The 22,936-nt window shown below is 37.1% G+C and overlaps 2 protein-coding genes across 2 annotated transcripts; one reads left to right on the top strand and one right to left on the bottom strand.

The window, feature by feature from the left end:
- Nucleotides 1–7,456: 7,456 nt before the first annotated feature.
- LOC104249112 (probable trehalase) lies at nucleotides 7,457–12,336 on the bottom strand. Its single transcript, XM_009805491.2, has 11 exons — nucleotides 11,669–12,336; nucleotides 10,839–10,958; nucleotides 10,235–10,350; nucleotides 9,967–10,067; nucleotides 9,758–9,867; nucleotides 9,586–9,658; nucleotides 9,338–9,505; nucleotides 9,158–9,245; nucleotides 8,633–8,732; nucleotides 8,322–8,535; nucleotides 7,457–7,904 (listed from the first exon to the last, which is right to left on the bottom strand). Exons 1-11 carry the CDS (start codon nucleotides 12,250–12,252, stop codon nucleotides 7,818–7,820), a joined length of 1,761 nt encoding a protein of 586 aa, XP_009803793.1. The 5' UTR covers nucleotides 12,253–12,336; the 3' UTR covers nucleotides 7,457–7,817.
- A 4,799-nt stretch (nucleotides 12,337–17,135) lies between these two features.
- Nucleotides 17,136–22,468, top strand: LOC104230861 (probable trehalase). Its single transcript, XM_009783757.2, has 11 exons — nucleotides 17,136–17,740; nucleotides 19,307–19,426; nucleotides 19,816–19,931; nucleotides 20,236–20,336; nucleotides 20,431–20,540; nucleotides 20,636–20,708; nucleotides 20,788–20,955; nucleotides 21,054–21,141; nucleotides 21,253–21,352; nucleotides 21,450–21,663; nucleotides 22,117–22,468. Exons 1-11 carry the CDS (start codon nucleotides 17,163–17,165, stop codon nucleotides 22,201–22,203), a joined length of 1,755 nt encoding a protein of 584 aa, XP_009782059.1. The 5' UTR covers nucleotides 17,136–17,162; the 3' UTR covers nucleotides 22,204–22,468.
- The last annotated feature ends 468 nt before the right edge of the window (nucleotides 22,469–22,936 follow it).

Genomic DNA, 22,936 nt, shown 5'->3' with positions numbered 1-22,936 from the left:
TTGGCATTGTTTTGGATCCACCTACAGGTAACACTATTAGACAATCTATCAAAACTTCTAGGTTGACTAATTTGAGGCCGAGTATAAAGCCATGATTGCAGGTCTCGAGCTAGCTAAAATCTTGGGGGCAGAAATCGTTAAAGCCAAGTGCGATTCTCTATTGGTAGTAAACAAAGTAAACAAAAGCTTTGAAGTTCGAGAGGATAGTATGCAAATATATTTAGACAAGCTACATGTAACCTTGCACCACTTCGAGGAGTGGACTCTAGATCATGTGCCTCGAGAACAAAACAGTGAGGCCGATGTACTTCCTAACTTGGGGTCATAAGTTGAAGAAGATGATATTATCCCGGGGACTGTCATCCAATAATCGAGATTCGTGGTCGAAGAGGGTCATACCGAGATAAATTCTATAAGTTTGACTTGGGATTGGAGGAATAAGTATAACGAATATTTGAAAATGGAAAGCTCCTATCGGACCATAAAGAGTCGAGGTCTCTACGAACCAAGGCTGCTAGGTTCACATTGGATGAGGATGGAACATTGTACATGAGGACGTTCGATAGACCACTGGCGGTATGTTTAAGGCTGGGGGACACCGATTATGTTCTACGAGAAATCCATAAAGGTACTTATGGGAATCACTCTGGTGCCGAGTATTTGATTCGCAAAATTATTAAAGCAGGGTACTACTCGGATAGCATGGAAAAGGACACTAAGGAGTTTGTTAAAAAGTGTGATAAATGTCAAAGGTTTGCATCGATGATTCATCAGCCCGAAGAGCAACTCAGTCCTGTCCCTGTGGCCTTTCATGAAATGGGGAAAGGACATCGTCGGCCCTCTGCCAACAACCCCAGGTAAAGCTAAATTCATTTTGTTTATGACTGACTACTTTTCTAAATGGGTGGAAGCACAAACCTTCGAGAAGGTCAGAGAAAAAGAAGTTATTCACTTCATCTGGGACCACATCGTATGTCAATTCAGGATACCTGCTGAAATCATATGCGATAATGGGAAGCAATTCGTTGGCAACAAGGTACTGGAGTTCCTCTAAGCACACAAAATAAAGAGGATCTTATCGACGTCGTACCACCCAAGAGGGAACGGACAGGCCGAATCAACAAACAAAACTATCATTCAAAACTTAAAGAAAAGGTTGAATGTCGCAAAAGGGAAATGGAAAGAAGTTCTACCTGAGGTTCTTTGGGCGTATCGAACGACATCGAAGTCTAGCACAGGGGAAACCTCGTTCTCTTTAATATACAGCTCCGAGGCCTTAATTCCAGTCGAGGGCGGGGAACCCGGCACCAGATTTTGACATGCATCAGAGGAATCAAATCACGAGGCTATGAATACTAGCCTCGAGTTATTAGATGAAAAATGAGAAGTAACACTTGTTCGGATGGCCACGCAGAAACAAAATTGAGAGATATTATAATATAAGGACCAACCTTCGACACTTCGGCATCGGGGACTTAATTCTACGGAAAGTCACCCTCAATACTCGAGACCCGAATGAAGGGAAACTAGGCCCGAATTGGGATGGATCGTACCGAGTCATCGGAGTTGTCGGTAAAGAATCTTACAAACTTGGCACGATGGAAGGCAAACAATTGTCGAACAATTGGAATGTATCACTACTTAAACGATATTACTGCTAAGGTATGACCTTCTCCTTTTTCCATTTGAATTTAAAACTAACTCATTGCAGGTGTTTGATCGAAGACATCGAGGGCACCTTTCTACACGAAGACCTTAGGTTTTAAAGCACGCATTGCACTCTTTTTCCCTTAGATCGGGTTTTATCCCAAATGGGTTTTTACGGCGAGGTTTTTAACGAGGCAACAACTATGTGCTAGCTACCTAAGGAGAATTCAACAGTATCCAAGGCGTCTTTTCAATCAACCTCGAATACTGGGGGCATCACCGTCGGAGGTTATATTTTCGAGAAAAATACTTCACGCCAAGGACAGTCTCGATAGGAAAACTTTTTAATGGGACAAATGACGAACCGTGTCCATATAAAATAGTCGAGCCCCGATGGCAAAACATGTACGCATGTATTAGTTATTCAAAGAATCATTCCTTCTATATCAAAACACTTTGTGTCTCAAAGAAATTTTCTATTATACGAACTCCATACTTGTGATTCTGTGAGAAACGGCTTAAGGTCCAAAACACAAATACACCTCGAATACTCGGGGACTGTCATCGACAGTCAACATATTTGAATATCTAAACTCGAATTTATAAGACCTCAAAGAGGCATCCCTCGACTCAAAGGCCAAGGCCATCATACTAGGGGACTAACCTTTCGGACAAGTTTGAAAGGTTATCGGGAAACAAGTCTAAGAGACACACCTGAAGGCTACGGCCATATTAAAGACTACGGTCATATAAAAAGGCTACGGCCAAAATAATGCAGCTCGGAGACGTCAGACTTCCAGCATAAGTTAAAGGCCTTCAAATACTTTGAAAAATCGGTTAAATAAGGCTACCCTCGACAAAAGCAAATAAAAAAGGGCCTCGATAAAATCAGCACTCGAATAATTTAAAGGCTTCGATAACATCAGCCTTCAGAAAAGCCTCAAGAGGTATTAGGTTATCTTAACACAAACAGATTACAAATTGGGTTCTGATCGATTGAACTCTCGAAAAACCCAACGGGTACAAAAAACACATGCTAAGGCATAAAGAAAATTTTCACTAAGTCTTTTAGCTGAAAACATGAAAAAATTATAGCCACTTTAGAGGCCGAATTGGCCCAAACTAAAGAGCCTAAGGGCCGATATAAAAGAGCCTAAGGGCCGATTTGGTAAGACTAAAAGGTCAATATAATTAGAGTTCAATACCTCGCTCTCACTCAATTCGAACCCAAGGGTTCGATTATCCCAAACCTAAACAAATAATGGCTTGATCATGACTCGGGAACTCACCAGTATCTGGCACGAGCCCCTAAATGTCTATGCCCAAAAGTTCGAACTTATTCGAACTCGACCATGGCAATTTCGAAGAAAACATCTGAGATAAAATCTCAAACACACAGTTAAAAAAAATGTAGTCATTACAAGAATTTTACAAGGTAGAAAATATCGAGAAAGTGTTCAAGGAAATTCTTCTTTATATACTTGAACAAGAGACCGATGAAAGGTCATACAAAAAAGAACAATACAAAAAGAAAGGAAAATCCTATATATACCTGGGGCTGGTCTCTCCCTCAGGAGCAGCTTCTTATTCGGGCCCAGCTTTGTTATCGAACCCGCTTTGGCTACCTTCAGCATTATCATCATCGTCGGAGGAGACGAGGAACTTGGCATCGGCCCCGAGCGCTTTTGCTTGGGCTATCTCCTCGGTGAGGTAGAAACCTCGAGCATGAATCTCTTCGAGGGTCTCCCTCTGGGATTGGTACTCGGCCAAATCACTAATCCGTTTCTCCCGGTTGGAGGCTTCCCTTAGTTCCATTTGAGCAGCCTTGACATCCTTTAGATACACAACAACGGTCTTATCAGCCGTAGCTTTCGTCTTCTCGGCCTTAGCCCTAGCCTCAGCAACCTCAACCACGATTGCGGCAAGTTTGGCCTCGAGCTCATCGATCTTCTTGGCCTGGGCCAGATTTTTCACTTTATCTCCCCGGAATTGGGTCTTAGCCTAGGCCAGGTTGGCTAGAGAAGCCTCTTTCTCAGCAGCAAGCTAATCCATGTTTTCCTTCCATTGGTTGCAGTTGGCCTTAACTTGGTCGACCTCCCCCCAGAGCTACCCGATCATATCCAATTTTTGTTGCAGCTGAGACACTGAAGTGTTAACCTCTATAGTTGGGTCAACTAGACCATACTCTTGCAAAATGATGGTTACCTGCTTGTCTATCTCGGCCTCATTTTGACGAGCTTTGGCCAAATCTACCCGAAGGTCCTTGAGCTCCTCCTCCTTTTGGATGCAAAGGAGCCTCAGGGCCTTACCTTCATCCGAGGATATCTTGAGCTCGGCCTCACATTGACTCAGCTCGAGCCTAAAATTGGTAATGGCCTACACGAAGAAAAAAAAGATGTCAGTTAGTGTAAAAGGAGAAGAAAAAATTGCAACAATAAGAGCTAATGCTTACCCTAAAGAAGAGACGATGAGCCTCTTCAAAGAGGGTAGGTGCATCATTGAGGTCGGCGGCATAATTGACCCTAGTAAAGAAATCCTGGAAGGGATCTTCTTCATTGGAGACTCTGCTCGGGTTGGGCGTTTGAAGAGCTTGAGCTTCTTTTATTGCCTCCTCAGAATAAGATGGTAGAGGAGGGGAATGACCTATTATCATGGCCCTGAGCAAGTCTCTCGGGGCGCTCTGTTCAGCCTCGGGGGTCTTGGTACTTGCCCCCTTTGGTGTACTTGTTTAAAGAAGGGGAATGATCGCGTTCTCAGGTGATTCAGGGGCTTTGCCCGCGCTTTTCTTCGGAGCCTCCTCTTCACGAGGCAAGGTTTTCAGTTTAGAGGACTTGATGGCCTCAATTGCCTTCCTGGTTTGGGTCACCAACGCCGACTCTTTACCCTCGTCCTCTTCTTTGTCATTCAGTTAGTTGATTGAGTCTATATCCACTTGAATGAATTTCCTCTTCTACCTTCGAGCAGAGGCTCTCTTCTCTTGGGGTCCTCGGGTTTCTAAGTCCTTTTACTCTTATTATCTTTCCCCGATTTTGGAATTGGGGACTCGGTCTCTTCCCCGAGCGGGGCTGGCCTCATTTCAGAGACATCTCCAATACCTGCATAAATGAAAAATAGGCATAAGTGAGATAACATCTCTAATAAAAGGAAAGCATCAAAGACCTGGGAAAAGAACTAACCGTGGTGCTTGGCCTCTCATTTGCCCCTAGACAAGTCACGCCATTTGCGCTCATAATACAAGGAGGTCGCAACTAATTTCCGAACCTAGTCCTCGAGGTCGAGGATCACATGGGGCATCCAAGCAACAACTGCAAAAAAGGTAAAAGCATTACAAAATGCGAAAACGGAATATGAGAGGATATTGGGAAAAGGACTACACTTACGATTGGGGTTCCATTTCTATGGGAACTGCATTTTTCCCTCAGGGATGACGTCCGAGGTCCTCACTCAGACAAACCAGCTCATCCAGCCTCAGTCCTTATCCTCGTCATTGCTAGCAAATAAGGCTTTGCTCGATCGTTGTTGGAGCTTGATCAACCCTCGGTAAAGTTGAGGTCGATACAATCGAATGAGGTGATTAAGGGCGAACTCTAGTCCCTCGACCTTGCTAGAGAAGTAGCGGAGCATAATCATTATACGCCAGAAAGAGGGGTGGATTTGGCCGAGGGTGACTTGATATCTTTTGTAGAAGTCAATCATGACTGGGTCGAGGGGACCCAGTGTGAAGGGGTAAGTGTAAACACTCATGAACCCCTCCACGTGAGTGGTAATGCTCTCCTCGGGTCGGGGATTTGTACCATGACCTCGTCTCCCCAGCCATAGTCTTTCTTCACGGCCTTGAGATGCTTCTTCGTTATCTAACTGATATATCGAGATACATGCTCACATCGGCCAGGGTTTGCGGGGGGATTTTCAACGTTGAAGTCTTTCTTTAAAACGCAAGGTCCAGGAATAATCTCGTGAAGGGTCGGCGCCACAAGCTTGGCCGGCCGGGAAGAGGAGGAGGAAGCTTTCTCCTTCTGAGGAACTGTCTTTGAAGTTTTCGCCATTGATTAAAGTTAGTAGAAGTAGAGATAGGCAGAGTTTGGTATTTTCTGACGCTAAAAGGAACGAGAGTAACGAGTAATGAGAGAAAAGAAGTGAAGAGGGGGGAAAATAGAGGAAGTTTGGAGGGGGTTTGAAGATTGAAGTAAAAAATTTCCAACTTTGAGCCTTGTATTTATAGGCAAGCGGCGGCGATTCGATGACGCTAATGGCCGACCACCACTGGCCGAGCATTTAATGTATTGGGTAAGCGAACCGATGGGACGTTTCGGTCACCTCGAACGCCTACGTCACGGGAATGACGTCATCATCAAGGACTCCAGAGAATCGAGGCTCAAGCCGTTTCATATTATTTTATTCTAAGAAACGCGGGGACTATCTGTATACGGTCAAAATCATATGCCCCCCATTTTGTAGGTCGAGCTCGAAGGCAAAATACGAGGTTCGAAGATCTAAGTGCTCGAGGAACATCGGAGCCAAATATGACCAACCCCGAGATGATGTCGTTATGGGTTTGTAACAGAAAGAGCAAGATTCCCGCCACGTCCCCAAGATCATGGCGTAAATTCCGGAATAGATTTGTACGAGTTAGTACGAATCCGTACTAGGCGGTTAGACACCTGTCCCAATAAGATTCCTTACTGTAAATAGAAATGTACCTTATTTAGGGTTCCCCTACTATATAAAGGGGACCCCAATCATTTGTAACGATCATTAATCATTGGCAAAAGAATATACTCTCTTACTTTCTTGCTCATTATTCATCAGAATTGTCTCTTAACTTTATTGTACAGTTCTTGTGAACCTACCTCGAAGCCATCGCAACTCGAGGTCAAGATTAGCTTAAACACTGGTTTGATTCTACTTACTTCATTAATTTATATGTTTGGTTTTTTGGTTATTAATTAGTATTGAACTAAATCACGTATTTTTAAAACCATAAACAAGTTTAATTATTACTCGTATTTTCGAGGTAAACAGAATTCAACATCAACTATCTCAAAAAAAGGATAGCCCGATGCACTAAGCAGTGGCGGATCCAATATTTTAAGGTAATGAGTGCTCACTATTAATGAGTGCTAGCAAATGATGGGAGGAGTCACATTGATATGGACTGATTGAATACGTTTTAGACAACATAGATAAAATTTTCGAACCACTCATACTCAATACGGATAAAACATAGATTGAATGACGAAAAATATGAATATCCATATTTTCTTGAATGGTTTCATTATTGTGAGTTTTTCAAACCACAATATAGGTTGTCAAATTTGGTAGTGGTAAATTAAATTTTTTTTGTGCCACGATGAACTAAATGAATTGAAGGAAAAAAAAACGGCAAAGTTAAGAACAAAAGGGAAAGCCATGTAAAAGGGAGACAAAAAGAAAGTCAAAGAGTGCACTACATAAGAATCAAACTCCGGATCACGCAGACTGCATACTTAGATTTCATTAACAGTAGCACCCACATGTATGTTTGAGTAATGGGTGCTCACTTAAATATATATAAATTTCATGCAAAATTGTCTATAACATTATATGTTCAATACCATGGGCAATGGGTGTTTGAGCACCATAATTTTCTATGTGGATCCGCTCATTGCACTAAGCTCCCGCTATGCAACTATCTCAAGTTTGTTTGAAATAAAATCGACATATTTCAGAAGAGTAATGACGTTCTTTATGGAACTGAGGGAGCAATAATATAGTTCAGAACATAGGGAGAGAAACAAACTGTTTCTGAAATTTGAAAAGACAAAAGGGCTATAAGAATAACTTATACATTTATAAAAGCATAGGAATCATCTTATAATCTGTTTACAAGTATAAAGCATGGTAATATCTCTTTTTCCATCACCCCTTGGATCACTTTATATGGTACAAAAACCTAATGAAATAATATGAACGTTAAAAATCAGCAAACCGCTGCTGCTGATTTTTGAGACCGGGGCTATCAGAAACAACCTATTAGGGGTAAGGTCTGCGTATACACTACCCTACTCAGATCCCACTAGTGTGATTTACTGGGTTTGTTGTTGTTGCTGCTGCTGCTGCTGCTGATTTTAACAGATCAAAAAGAAGAAGAAAATGAACTCAATGATATTTGTTTTGGTTACTCTGCTTGCTTAGTAGCAGTCAATCTTCAAGTCTTCAGGCCAGCCAAATTCCTCCAAAAGCGCCAGTACAACACCATTCGCCCATCCAAATCCCGTCTGCATTCAGACACAAATATTAATCAAAACTCAAAAATAAAATGAAAAAGGATTTGGTATGCTCAAATTGTCTATTTTGAAACTCAATATTTCCATAGTAAGGCTGCTTTATCGTATGATTTAAATACAGTCGAAGCCTTGTAAGTAAGCTCGTAGCTATAATACAACCAATGAGTGAATAAAAGCTCTAGACTATGCAAATATTATGTATAGAACATGGAAACTAGTCACGTTAGCAATCCAGACACATTCTTTTCGGACAGGGTGGGCTAGGACAACTAACTGTTCGAATAGTGTATAAAGGTAATACGTTTCTAAAATGAGAACTTTCTTTTTCCGTTGATATTAACCAAAATATTTATTGAAAACTAAAATTCAGGTAAATCAATATATGCCAAAATTGTATCCTGCACTTACTTGGGGTACATATTCACCACCGCCTCCATATGCTCCACATTTTGTGACATCATATTTTTCATGCATTGCGCCGGTTTTCTTGTAAGCCACATAGTTCGTTCTTATCCATCGCACAGCAATGTCTTCAGCTAAGGCTCTTGCCTCTTCTAGTCCGGACCTTGAGAGACCTTCAATGATTATGTGTTGAAGAGGAGGCCAACCATTCGGAAAATCCCTGTTGTTAACAAATATGAGAGATCAAAGATTAAAAGGCACTGTGGTATCATAAGTGGTCGACTTTATTTCAACAAGAGTTAAAATTAACCACATACCATTGCTGTCCAGTATTAGACAAGGTCATTGCAATCCCTGCAGGTTGAATCAAGCCCGAGCTCTTGAGACTTTGAACAACTTTTTGAGTTGTGATATCGTCTTCAATTATAACAAAGCAGAAAAGACATCATTATATGCTCAAGTAGTGATGCCTATAGCCATAAGTATCAGCTAGAAAGTTCTAATAATTTTGGGACCAAAACAAGGCGAGACATTGGCTTAAAAATCTATTGAAAAATTAATAAAACCAGAAAACATCATAGATAGTCAAAACAAGTCCAGGGCCAACACTTTAGCAGTTCTACAAGGGCAATAACCGTAATGGTTTGGCCCAATAACACTGATCTGCTTTGCCTGCGTTTAAGTTCAGTTTTTTTCTTTTCTCGCGAGTGTTAAAGGTATCAACTTTGTAAAGTCCCTTCGTTGGAGCTCAGTTCTACATGCAAAGTCCTACTAGTCCACAGCTTAAGTCCCCCCGAGAACGGTAGATTACAGAAGAAACATTAGAGATAGAGGATAAGTACCTGAATTAAGTAATTCAGCCCACAATGGAACAAAGTTAGAAGCAAATGACTTCTTGTTCTGGTGTAAATCTTCCCATTTATAAATATCCTAAAATCAAAAACAAGTGAAATGAAACTTAGAATGCTTTAGGTTTTCAAGGTGAGAAGACATCTACAAGAATTCATGCAAGACATACCAACCTCGGATGTGTTGCTATTACCGAGCCAGTAATCAAGCCATTGTCCCATCTCTGTGTTCCATAATATACAGTTCATGGCTTTTTGTCTATTCTGAGAAGCTTCAGTAAAATGTGCAACGATGCTACTTTCTCCGACGAGATTTGCTAGAAAGGCTATGTCAAGTTCCATCTGTTACACAAATTTAAAAGCTCGAGTTATATACAAGGTGACACTTACAAGGCCGAAGTTTCAACGATTCTACAAATTACCTTCAGAAGGAATGCATTCAAATCAACTGGTAAAATTGACGTTGTACTAGTTGTTGTGAGATCAGATTGGTTCCTGCAATAGAAGATAAAACCAGTCACTTTGCATTATCTAACTATAGTGAGAAATAACTAAACAATAATGCGGCTTCGTAACTTCTGAATAATGTGCTACCTCATCCATCTAGAACTAAAATCCCACCCACTTTCAGCAGCTGAGGCAAGATCACGGTATAATTGTTTTTTTCCACAAATATTTGGGAGTTTGGAAGCTGTTTCTCCGTCCTATATCAAATGAAAAGAACCAAAAAAAAATGTACAGTTTACATTTGTTAGAAAGGTAAGGATATACCGAATTGAGGAATATAAGTTGCGGAGCCTTACAATAGTTGAAGATTCTGGACGGGGCTTATTCCACATAGCATAGTACCGACTCAAGCTGTGATTTGATCCCTGAGCATCTTGAATAGTCACTTTATGTACTCCTACAAAAAGTGGGAATGACAGATAAGTAAAGTCTTCCGCTTAAGCATCCAATAAAAAGTAATTAAGCAGAAGAAATGTATAACAAAGCCTAAAAATATGGGTAAATTATAGAAATGGCAACAGACTATTCAATAGGAACCTCAAAAAAAAAAAAACAAGATCATACCTGAATTCCAAAAGTGATACTCCTTGAGCAAAGCAGGAAGGGATCCTTTAACCAAATCTAAATCACCTGTTCGATTGTATATTTCAACAATCATCGCAGCCAGGACAGGAGGCTGACTGAACATACGGAAAAAAAAGATAATCAGAATTCACATGGCACGAAAAGAGGAAGTAGATGACGCTGGATTTCTCATATAACTATAACTAATACAACGTCAATCCTTATGCAGTTTTTCTAGTCAATAACCAACACCACTGCGCACACCCTTTTCCAAAGAAGAAAAGAAAACAGAACTATTAGGGAGGGGACAGATCACAGTAAAATAAGACCGAAATAAAAGCGGACATCCTGAATTTCCAGAATATAGCTAAGATATGAAAGAGATACAATTACTCCCTCTGTAGCCTTTAATGTGCGTGATTTAATTAGGGACAAATTCAGAAGTTAAGCTGACTTGCATGTTCTATCGGTAGTATTAACAGAAAATTAGCATCATTGAGAGTTGGCCAAAAGCTGAAACTTTTGCATAAAGACAATATACATACAAGTTAACACATCTTAAAAGCTGCAAGTTTTACAAATCAATATGTGAAAAGATGCTTGCCTTCTGTTACTGTAGTATGCTCTTGAACCATTAAGAACATAACCAAATTGATCTATCAGAGAAAACAGATTAGTCACTATCCCTTTTGCGGTTTCATACATCTTGCTTGCTAACAAACCCCTGCATCACAAATATGTTTAACGTATAAGATTTTCTCATAGCAAAAGATAACTATTAAAAGGGAAATAAGTCCAGGAAGTATCACAATATGCGGCATTGCAACATCATCACCTCACACACAAAACATTTAACAATTAGCCAAGATTTCAGCTAATTAATTAAAGCATTGAACAAAGGAAAGATTGCATTTTTGTCAAAAAGGTAGGCCTCATAAATATACTTCAACAACATATCCAATGTGATCCCACAAGTGGGGTTTGGAGAGGGAAGTGTGTACGCAGACCTTACCCCTACCTTTATGGGGTCGAGAGTTGTTTCCGATTACACCCTCGGCTCAAGAAAAGACCTCAAGAATATACTTATACTTATATTCACAAAATGCAGAATTTTGTTCAGAAAACCTCAACATATAAAGATCTAATAAAAGATAGAAACTTTTCAGAGGAAAGTTCAGTAGATAATGTGCATTATACTAATCATTCGTATCGGCTACTTCAATGTTCAAATTTTAGCAATATGATCTCTTTAAATAGCAAAACAATTGGATTTTTCAAGAGCTGAACTTATATCAGTTTTCATTGTTTTCTTTTCACTTCAACTTTACCAATTTACTTCATGAAAAACCAAGTACAAGCAACAATGAAGAAATAACATATACCAAAAGATAATTAACAACATTTAACACAGGGAAGCCAAGAAAAAAGACTAACCTTATTACCCAATAAGAATCCCAATAATAAACTTCTCTGAAACGTGATCCTGGTATAATAACTGGATTTTTCAATGGAAGCAAAGTATAAAACTCTGGTTTTTCCAATACTTTATCAGAAACTTTTCTACTTAAATTCTTCCAAAGTGAATGCACCTCTAATGCCCAAGTCCTCACCTCAGAATTCTTCACTTTTGGCAAAAAACCTTCAGGCTCAGCCACATAATCTACAGGCTCAACATAAACCAAATCCTCATCTACAACACCCAAATATTTTCCAATAAACACATCCAAATCATGTGCTGATATTGAACCATTCAAAGATCTTGAAAGTTTATTAAAAGCTTCAACTGTTAATGAAAGATTGTGTTTGAGTGACATATCAACATACAGTTTGGGATCAAACCCTTTATGTCCATAGGATTGAAGAGCAGCTTCTTGGACTTTTTCAAGAAAAATAACTAAAGGGGTTGTAGGAATTACATGGGATTTATCAACGGATGTACATCTTTCAGCTTTGGTCATATTCATGGCTGTTAATGATATGAACAAAGTAAAAATCACAGTAATTGTGGGGTTTTCCATATTGTATGAGAAGTTAAAGGGTTGAATTGGTTGAATACTAATGCCATAGCCAATTGTTGGAGCGTTAATTTATATAGGTTAATTTGAAGGAAAACAAATTTTGGTTTTATTTAGAGCAGAAAAGGCCGGCAGTGGGAATAAAAACATAAAAATAGCGTGGGGTAGCCTTTAACGTGGTATTTACTTTTTATCCAACATTTTTAATGCTTAGCAATAGTAGCCACTAGTCTATTAAAATTAATATGAAAAGACTGTGTTACCCTTTCTTCTAAACAGGAATGGCAGTTTTCTTCAGGCTACTTGACGCTGATTACGTGCCTTCTCCTTTTCTTTGACTTCACTACCTTGATTAGTATGATACTCTATTTTATCAATAAAAGAATAGATGAATTGACACTAGAAGACATATTAAGAGCATGAAGATAAATATAGAACATAAACCATTACTAGGGGCTTTTCTATGGATTACCTTTTCTTCATCCTCTTTGTTTCCTCCATAGATGCCTCCAAAACCTTCTTCATCCGATCTCGTCGCATATCCATCTCCGAAGTTGCTTGACATTGTGTCCCTTCGGTCCAATAAATACGAATTACACTCTTGGTAATGTCCACACACTCAAAAGTTAAAGGACACTTGGTCCTGAACTTCGAGTTCCAAGTTCAAAAGTTAAGGACACTTGGTCCTGAACTTAGAATTACAAGTTCAAAAGTTAAGGACACTTGGTACTGAACTTAGATTAACAAGCTCAAAAGTTAAAGACAATAGGTCCTGAACTTACAGTTACAAGTTCAAAAGTTAAGGACAATAGGTCCTGAAGTCCTGAACTTAGACTAACAAGCTCAAAAGTTAAGGACAATAGGTCATGAACTTAGGCTAAGAAGCCCAAAAGTTAAGGACAATAGGTCTTGAACTTATAGTTACAAGTTCAAAAGTTAAGGACAATAGGTCCTGAAGTCCTCAACTTAGACTAACAAACTCAAAAGTTAAGGACAATAGGTCATGAACTTAGGCTAAGAAGCCCAAAAGTTAAGGACAATAGGTCCTGAACGTAGACTAACAAGCTCAAAAGTTAAAGACACTTGGTCCTGAACTTACAGTTACAAATTCAAAAGTTAAAGGACATGTAGTCCTGAAGTCCTAAAGTTAAGTTCAAAAATTAAGGACATGTAGTCCTGAAGTTAAGTTCAAAAGTTAAGGACATGTAGTCTTGAAGTCCTGAACTTAGAGTTCCAAGTTCAAAAGTTAAGGGCATGTAGTCCTGAAGTCCTGAAGTCCTGAAGTTAAGTTCAAAAGTTAAGGATATGAGCAGAACTGTATTTTCGTCCGGACAGTTAAAGTTTATTAAAGCAGTGGCTAAAGACTAAAGACATTTTAAACAGTGACTTAAAAATAAATACATATATTATCAATAGCTAACCGTGCACTTCTCCCAATAAAAACAGGTAAATTGAAGAGTGAAAAATCTAACTCTCAACTGAACTAGAAAAGTACCCCTCCTTCGATTCTTACAAGGATTCTTGTCTTTGTTTATTTTTGAATCCGGAACCAAAATGTGGTTTTTTTTACTCAAAATACGCAAATAAGTGTTAAAAAAAAAGTTACCAAACTATATATAACGCCACAAATTGTGGCGCTATACAGTAACGTTAACTGCACCGTTACTGTATAGCGCCACAAATACGCCATTATTTGTGGCGCTATACATAGTAAAGCTGACACACCTTACATAGCGCCATTAATAGTGGCGCTATACCCCTTATTACCATCACATATAGTGCCACTATTAATGGTGCTATACCCCTTAATACAATTCCTCCCGTCTTCTGCTTGTTCGTTTCATCTCCCTCATTTCTTACTCCCGTTTGGTCCCCCCCTCCCCCCGATTCTGCCCCATTTTAAAAAAAAAAATTTGGGTCCCCCGGCACATAAAAGTTGAAGATTGGTGGTCCCACTGTCGAGTAGAGCTTCGTGTTATTGTGGATTCACACAATTACTACACAATACTACGCTACAAGGCTCTAAATTTTACTACGCTAAAGAGTCTACGTTTTACTATGCTAAAAAGGTCTACATTTTACTATGCTAAAAAATAATCTAAACTAAACGGCATAAAAACACATAAATATACATGAGGATATTAACAAACACATTTTTAGACTAATTTACATATTTTTATACAACACTAAAATTAAATCCGGATAAAATTTAACATGCTAGTTTCGGAAAAAATAAACACAAACCGAAATAGAACACATACAAATCAAGTAATATGCATTGTTATAAAAATTTCAAACTTAAAATAAATCGAAATACCTCGATTTAGAATTTTCGGAATGTAAATAGATCGAAATTTTGACTCCGGAAGAGTGAATCCACAATAACACGAAGCTCTACTCGACAGTAGGACCACCAATCTTCAACTTTTATGTGCCGGGGGACCCAATTTTTTTTTTTTAAATTGGGGCAGAATCGGGGGGGGGGGGGGGGGGTGGGGGTGGGAGGGGGGACCAAAAGGGAGTAAGAAATAAGGGAGATGAAACGAAGAAGAAGAAGACAGGAGGATTTGTATTAAGGGGTATAGCGCCATTAATAGTGGCGCTATGTGTGATGATAATAAGGGGTATAGCGCCACTATTAATGGCGCTACGTAAGGTGTGTCAGCTTTACTATGTATAGCGCCACAAATAGTGGCGCTATACAGTAACGGTGCAGTTAACGTTATTGTATAGCGCCACTATTTGTGGCGTTATATATAGTTTGGTAACTTTTTTTTTAATACTTATTTGCGTATTTTGAGTCAAAAAAAACCACATTTTGGTTCTGGATTCTTTATTTTTAGCCACTGTTGTGACACGTGTAGATTTCTGAAGTTATAGCGTGTTCAAACGGTCCCCTTCGATTTGCAGTGTAACTTTAATATTAGTATTCCTATTCCATAAAAGCTTAACTTTGATGCCCTAAAATAAAAACGGAAAAGATAATATTTGACCCTTTACTTTCTTATACTACTATTTATCACCTATTTCGCTGTTGTTGTGATTGTTATTTCTGCTTCTTTCTTCTTTTTCTTTTTTCGAGACGGGTTTATTGAAAACAATGTTTCTATCTTCATAAGGTAGGGTATATACTTCAACTCTACCCTTCTCAGACCTTATTATGTGATACTATACCAGAGCATGCTTAACCCCTAGGCCACTAAAGCGGTCGTTGTAGGCCTCACAAAATTAGAGGCCCCAAAAGTTACTTTTATTATATGTAATTTAAATATTTATTGTACTTATTATTAAATAGTGATAAGAAATTATTTTAACCACCTTTTGCTACCTTGTCACCAATCGTTAATAACATAGTTTTATATTTTATGTTGTCTTTTTTTAGAGTTGGTCGAGAAATTTTAAATGAAAGTGAAAAGCAATAAAATCTACAGTTACTTTCTAGTTCTTCTTACTCCAACTTGATTAAATTTTATTTACAATTCTAACTTTGTAAGATATTTTATTTCAAGATTTCTGTAGGCATGCTTCAAGTTAATTAGACCGTAAAAAGCTATAGTTAATTTATTCATCATCTTTGTAAATACAAATTTTCACATGATTATTACTTTGGGAGGCAATGCTATATAGTGAGTTATGTTGACGGTCATGTGAAAAAAAATCAAAATTTAACTTAATAAAATATTATCAAAGGTTAGTAATGTTTCAACAAAGATTAAAGGGGTTGGTTACATCATCAAAATTAAATTGAATCCCAAAAGGTAAAAAAAATAAACTTCAACAAAAATATCTAACATTATTAAACAAATTTAAGGCCTCTTATTACGGCTTGGCTTTAGGCCTCTTATTACCATTGAGTCACTTCTGTACTACGCTGGATTTATTGTTGTTGTTGTTATTGTTACTTCCCAATACTATTATTTATATTATTCACCATATATAACCCTATAGTTAGCCAAATGATCAAATCTGCCCCTTAGATGTTACGAGGGACACGTGGAAGCCATATGTGCAATGAACCAACCCGTTCATTTACAAACCCAACCCATATAATAAAGGGCCAAATATAAAGATAGAAACTAATTATATTTACTAGCAAAAAAAATTATGTATATTTTTATATATAATACACATATACATAAAAAATTATATATTTTGTCGGCTATTATAAATGAGCTAAAATATATATATATATATATATATATATATATATATATATATATATATATATATATATATATATATATATATATATATAAAATAAAACGACAAACCGATCCCCACCCTTAAAACAAATTAATCTAATTACAACTCAATACATAATTTAGAGGATTAATTTCACACATGAAAACTAATAAACCACTATACTAATGTGTTAATGTTCAGCAAATACAACTGCACAGTAAAGTTTAACGATACAAAGAGTAAAGGACGAAAGCAAGTAAGACAGTCTTGTAAGACAAACTGTTTATAAACAGAAGAAAGCGACCTGAATATTTGAGCACAAAATCAAGAATATTATTTTAGTGAAATGCTCTACCTTCAGAAATCTGCACGTGTTACAACATTAATGGCCGAACATAAACAAAGACAAGAATTGACAGGTCCAATAATTGGGTGAGAAAATAAAAAATAGTCTGGTTTAAAGATAAAAATCTGAACAAAAACATCTTAAAAATCTGAACAAATTTCAGGAATTTTTTATATATGAGATTACAGCATAATGTGCTGGAGTTCCACCATAATATGCTAGAACTTTGCGTGATTCAGTTTAAATAGTGACTATTTTTCAATGATTTTGCAAATGCTGACTATTTTTTTATTATCTATCCGAAAATTGGCTATCATGATATTTTCGTAATAATTGGCTATGGCATCAATATGGAATCAATTCAACCCTTTTAACTTCTCATAATATGGCCACAATTGTTATGATTTTCACTCTGTTCATATCATTAACAGCAATGAATATGACTAAAGCTGAAACATGTATATCTACTAACAAGGATCCTATAATTCCCACAACCCCTTTAGTTATTTTTCTTGAAAAAGTTCAAGAAGCTGCTCTTCAATCCTATGGTCAAAAAGGGTTTGATGCAAAACTATATGTTGACATGTCACTTAAACAGAATCTTTCAGCAACAATTGAAGCTTTTAATAAGCTTTCAAGAACTGTGAATGGTTCAATTCCAGCACATGATTTGGATGTGTTTATAGGTAAATATTTGAATGGTGCAGATGAGGATTTGGTTTATGTTGAGCCAGTGGATTTTGTTGCTGAGCCTGAAGGTTTTTTGCCAAAGGTGAAGAATTCTGAGGTGAGGGCTTGGGCATTGAAAGTGCATTCACTTTGGAAGAATTTAAGTAGGAAAGTTTCTGATAAAGTATTGGAAAAGCCAGAGTTGTATACTTTGATTCCATTGAAAAATCCAGTTATTATAGCAGGATCGCGTTACAGAGAAGTTTATTACTGGGATTCTTATTGGGTGATAAGGTTAGTCTTTCTTTTTCTTGCTCCCTATGTTAAATGCTGTTAATAATTGTTGCTTTTGCTTGGTTTTTTAATGAAGTAAATTGGTAAAGTTGAAGTAATGAAAAAGAAAAAAAAAAAGGCCTGGTGCACTAAGCTACCGCTAGGGGTGTACATAAGTCGGGTTGATTCGGATTTTATAATTATCAAACCAAATCAATTGTATCGAGTTATTAAATCTAAATACCAAACCAACCCAATAAAACTCGGGTTTTTCACTCTCGGGTTTTCGAGTTTCTCGGGGGGGGGGGGTTCCGGTAAAATCTTCGTAGAACAAAACATATAAATTAATATTTCTTTAATCCTAGTAAGATACAACTATATAATATATTTTCCAAGAAAATAATACAAAATATGATATGTGTCATGGCATTGTCCTAAAATATTCAACAATAAAGATAATAAAATTATGTAATATAAATATTGCTAATTAAAAAGCTATAATAAAAATAAACATAATCTAAAAGTACTAAGTCATGCTAAAATAAGTAGACTAATAAGGGAGTATTAATTACATGACTAAATGCTAAAGAAAAAATAAAAATAGGTTATGCATTTTTATCTAAATTATTGCAAAACAAAAAATAGATATTCAATACATTCTTGTTCGTGGTATTGAATTGAATGTCTTTTGTTAGCATTAGTATTGGTTTGGGCTTTTGTTAGAATTATTTGATTTACTAATGTTAATGGCTATAAAACTTATTGGAGCATTCAAAAGTTCTTAGTGCAACCTTGAAATAATACATTAAAAAATAAAATTATGAAATATTTTAAGAAATATTTATAAATTACATCACAATAAGTATATTTATATATTAAATATATCTAAAATTTCTATATATGTAATGTCGGGTTAGTTTGGTTTCGGTTTGATTTTCTTTAGTTAAAACCAAACCAAACCAATTATGGTCGAGTTTTTTTTGCCAACACCAAACCAAACCATAATCGGATTTTTTTCTCGGTTTGACTCGGATTATCGGGTTGGTGCGGTTTGTCGGTTTCCTTTGTACACCCCCTAGCTACCGCTATGCGCGAGGTTTGGGGAAGGGCCAGACCACAATGGTCTATTGTACGCAGTCTTACCCTGCATTATGCAAGAGGCTGTTTCCACAGGGTAAGGTTGTTTTTCAGTTTATATGATAATCGACATTGTGCAATTGAGAGAGATTCAGCTCATATTTTTCACAAGATCCAATTACTTTACTTTCTAACGAAACAATGAATTAGCATAATGAATATTATCTACTGTTCTGTCCTATGAAAAGTTTTAGCCTTTTAATTTGTTAGATCTCTTTAAGTGTTGAAGTTTTTGAACACAACATTAGGTGAATGGAAGTATGTTCTTGACGCCTACCATTTCGACAGAAATATGCCATCTTTACTTTGTTCTATGGTTTGAGCGAGCTGAAATCTAATTTCATTGTTAAGTGTTATGTATGAAGTAATGATGTTGCAATGTTGCCCTTATCGTCCTTTTAATAGTTCTCTTTCGAGAAAATATTATTAGTTGGACAAATTTTGATGCAGGGGCTTGTTAGCAAGCAAAATGTACGAAACTGCAAAAGGGATTGTGAGTAATCTGGTTTCTCTGATAGATCAATTCGGTTATGTTCTTAATGGTGCACGAGCATACTACACTAACAGAAGGCAAGCATCTTTTCACATCTTGATTCGTAAAATTTATCGCCTTTAAGATGCTTTAACTTGTATGAACTACCGATATGTGACAGTTTCAGTTTTGAGACACCTCACCAACTTTCAATGGTTTATTTTTGTTTTAATACTATCAATAGAACATGGAACCAACCTCTCTGCATTTCCAAGGTTGGGGTAAGGCTGCGTACATCCCGCCCTCCCCAAACCCCAGTGGTATTACACTGGGTTTGTTGTTGTTGTACTACCTATAGAACATGCTAGTCAGCTTAACTTCTTGCACATAAAATGAGACGGAGGGAGTAATTGTATATCTTTCACTACTTAGCTCATCTTTTCATGCTGTACAAATTCTTATCGTATCTTGTTTTTCACACGTTCAGTCAGCCTCCTCTCCTGTCTGCAATGATTGTTGAAATATACAACCGGACAGACGATTTGGACTTGGTTAGAAGATCTCTTCCTGCTTTGCTCAAGGAGTATCATTTTTGGAATTCAGGTACTGTATATCTTGTTTCTTTGGATTCCTATTGAATCTACTGTTGCTTTTCTCGCAATATGTTACAAAAACAACAACAACAAACCCAGTATATTCCCACATGTGAGGTCTGGGGAGGGTAATGTGTGTGCAGACCTTACCCCTACCTAGTGAAAGTAGAGAGGTTGTTTCCAATAGACCCTCGGCTATGTTAAATATAGTACTATATTTTTGGGCCTTGTTATACAATTTTTCCGGCCTAAATGCTTTTTATGGTAACTCTATGCTGAAGAATTTACTTATATGTCATTCCCACTTTTTGTAGGAATACATAAAGTGACTATTCAAGATGCTCAGGGATCGAACCATAGTTTGAGTCGATACTATGCTATGTGGAATGAACCCCGACCAGAATCATCAACTATTGTAAAGCTCGCAAACTCATATTTCTGACTTGGATCTATCATGACCTTTGTACAAGTGCAAATAACAGATTCTTTTTATTTTGGACTTGATATAGGACAGTAAAACAGCTTCCAAACTCCCAAACATCTGTGAAAAAAGACAATTTTATCGCGACTTGGCATCAGCGGCAGAAAGTGGATGGGATTTCAGCTCAAGATGGATGAGGTATCACATTATTCAGAAATTTTAATGCAGCTCTATTGTTCATTATTTCTCATTATAGTTTGATAATGCGAAACTGTTTTTATCTTGTATCGCAGGAATGAACCTGATCTCACAACAACTAGTACAACATCAATTCTACCAGTTGATCTGAATGCATTCCTTCTGAAGGTAACTTGTAAATCTCCGAAAATTAGGCCTTAGAAGTATGACCTTGCATATACGACGAGATTTTAAATTTGTTTCGCAGATGGAACTGGACATAGCCTTTTTAGCAAATACTATTGGAGAAAGTAGCACCGTTGCACGATTTACAGAAGCTTCTCAAAACAGACAAAGGGCCATAAACTGTATCTTTTGGAACGCGGAGATGGGGCAATGGCTTGATTACTGGCTTGGCGACAGCAACACATCCGAGGTGGTATATCTTGCACGAATTCGTGCACATGTTTTCTCAGCTCGAAAGCCTAAAGCCTAAAGCATTCTAAGTTTTGTTTCACTTATTTGTGATCGTAGGATATTTATATATGGGAAGATATACACCAGAACAAGAAGTCATTTGCCTCTAACTTTGTTCCTTTGTGGATTGAATTATTCAATTCAGGTCTGTATACTATATCTCTAATATATATATATATATATATATATATATATATATATATATATATGGATTTGAGCATATAATGATATTCTTTCTGATTTGTTACAATTGAAGATGATATCACAAATCGAAAAGTTGTTCAAAGTCTCAAGAGCTCGGGCCTGCTTCAACCTGCAGGGATTGCATCAACCTTGTCTAATACTGGACAACAATGGTATATAGCTTGTTTTAATTCTCATTGAAATAAAGCGAAAAAGTTATGATGGTAAGGTGTTTTTTAATCTTTGATCTTCTATATGAGTTTACAATAGGGATTTTCCGAATGGTTGGCCCCCGGTTCAACACATGATCATTGAAGGTCTCGCGAGGTCTGGACTAGAAGAGGCAAGAGCCTTAGCTAACGACATTGTTATCCGATGGATAAGAACTAACTATGTAGCTTACAAGAAAACCGGTGCAATGTATGAAAAATACGACGTGACAAAATGTGGAGCATATGGAGATGGTGGTGTGTATGCAGCCCAAGTAAGTACAGAAATCCGATTTTTGCATCTGGTGATTTTCCTGCAATTTATTTGATAATAAGTATTTTGATTGATTTCATTGGCAAAATAAGTTCTATACATAATATTTGCATAGTCAAGAACTTTTGTTCACACATATACTTTGACTCATAGAAGGGGAGTCTTGGCGTAAAATTAGTGCCATGTGACCAGGAGATAAAGGGTTCGAGCTGTGGAAACAACCTCTTGCAGAAATGCAGGCTAAGGTTGCGTACAATAGACCCTAGTGGTCCGGCCTTTTCCCGGATCTCGCGCATAGCGTGAGCTTAGTGCACCAGACTGCCCTTTATATACTTTGAATTATACTATGTAAAGCAGCCTACTGTGGAAATGTAGAAGTTTTTGAAGTCGATATATTGAGGTCACTAAGTCCATTTTTAAAAGATTTTAGACTAATATTTGTGTCTGAATGCAGACTGGTTTTGGATGGGCGAATGGCGTTGTACTGGCACTTCTGGAGGAATTTGGATGGCCTGAAGACTTGAAGATTGACTGCTACTGAGCAGGCAGAGTAACCATTCGAGCTGACGAAATTAGAAATATTATCCGTGAATATATTGAACAATATAATGGAGAAGTAAAGATTGTAAATATTGGCAATGTACTTTGCGATGATGTTGCTCGTATTCACAGTCTTGATAAAGTAATGGTGGGTGAATTAGGAGAAGCTGTAGAGGGGACAATAAACATTGCTCTGAATTTGGAATCAAATAATGTTGGTGTTGTATTAATTGGCGAACAACTTCAATTAAAGTGAAATTAGATGATTTCTATGCTATGATAGATAAACATAAGTGGTTCCTATACCGGTTTTATCTACCGAAATGATCACTCAACTATCTGAAATTGTATAGTTAAGTCATGTTTATTAGAAAAGTCACTTAACTATTTTTGTAGCACTCACAAGGCCATTCAACTAGATTTTTCAAATTTTCCATGACCAAGTATATTTTTACCCTCTAAATTATCAATATTTATCCTTTTTTAATATTATAATTTTTTCTTCTTTTTATTCTATATTATGGACTTATCAATAGAATAAATAGATCGTATTTACAAAGTAAAAAGAAAAAAATAATTTTCAAGCATATATAAAGTTGGAACAAAATAATTAAAGTTTTTAAACACATAAAATGTATATCATAAATAACCTCTATTTTAAATAATTATTTTTTATATTACATGCATGGAATATATACCTTAAAAGCCTTTTTTCTCTTTCATTTTCAATTATG

This window comes from Nicotiana sylvestris, chromosome 8, assembly GCF_000393655.2.
Source record: "Nicotiana sylvestris chromosome 8, ASM39365v2, whole genome shotgun sequence".
Taxonomy (NCBI): domain Eukaryota; kingdom Viridiplantae; phylum Streptophyta; class Magnoliopsida; order Solanales; family Solanaceae; genus Nicotiana; species Nicotiana sylvestris.
The sequence above is the reverse complement of the archived record's forward strand: the minus strand, read 5'-3'. Positions and strand labels throughout refer to the sequence as shown.

Coding starts and splice junctions, on each gene's coding strand:
- LOC104249112 (XM_009805491.2), bottom strand. CDS start 12,252: ATGGAAAACCCCACAATTACTGTGATTTTTACTTTGTTCATATCATTA. Junction 9,868..9,966: donor GTCCAGAATCTTCAACTATT/GTAAGGCTCCGC, acceptor CATTTGATATAG/GACGGAGAAACAGCTTCCAA. Junction 9,659..9,757: donor TTTAGTTCTAGATGGATGAG/GTAGCACATTAT, acceptor CTTCTATTGCAG/GAACCAATCTGATCTCACAA.
- LOC104230861 (XM_009783757.2), top strand. CDS start 17,163: ATGGCCACAATTGTTATGATTTTCACTCTGTTCATATCATTAACAGCA. Junction 19,427..19,815: donor GCATACTACACTAACAGAAG/GCAAGCATCTTT, acceptor TCACACGTTCAG/TCAGCCTCCTCTCCTGTCTG. Junction 20,541..20,635: donor TTCAGCTCAAGATGGATGAG/GTATCACATTAT, acceptor CTTGTATCGCAG/GAATGAACCTGATCTCACAA.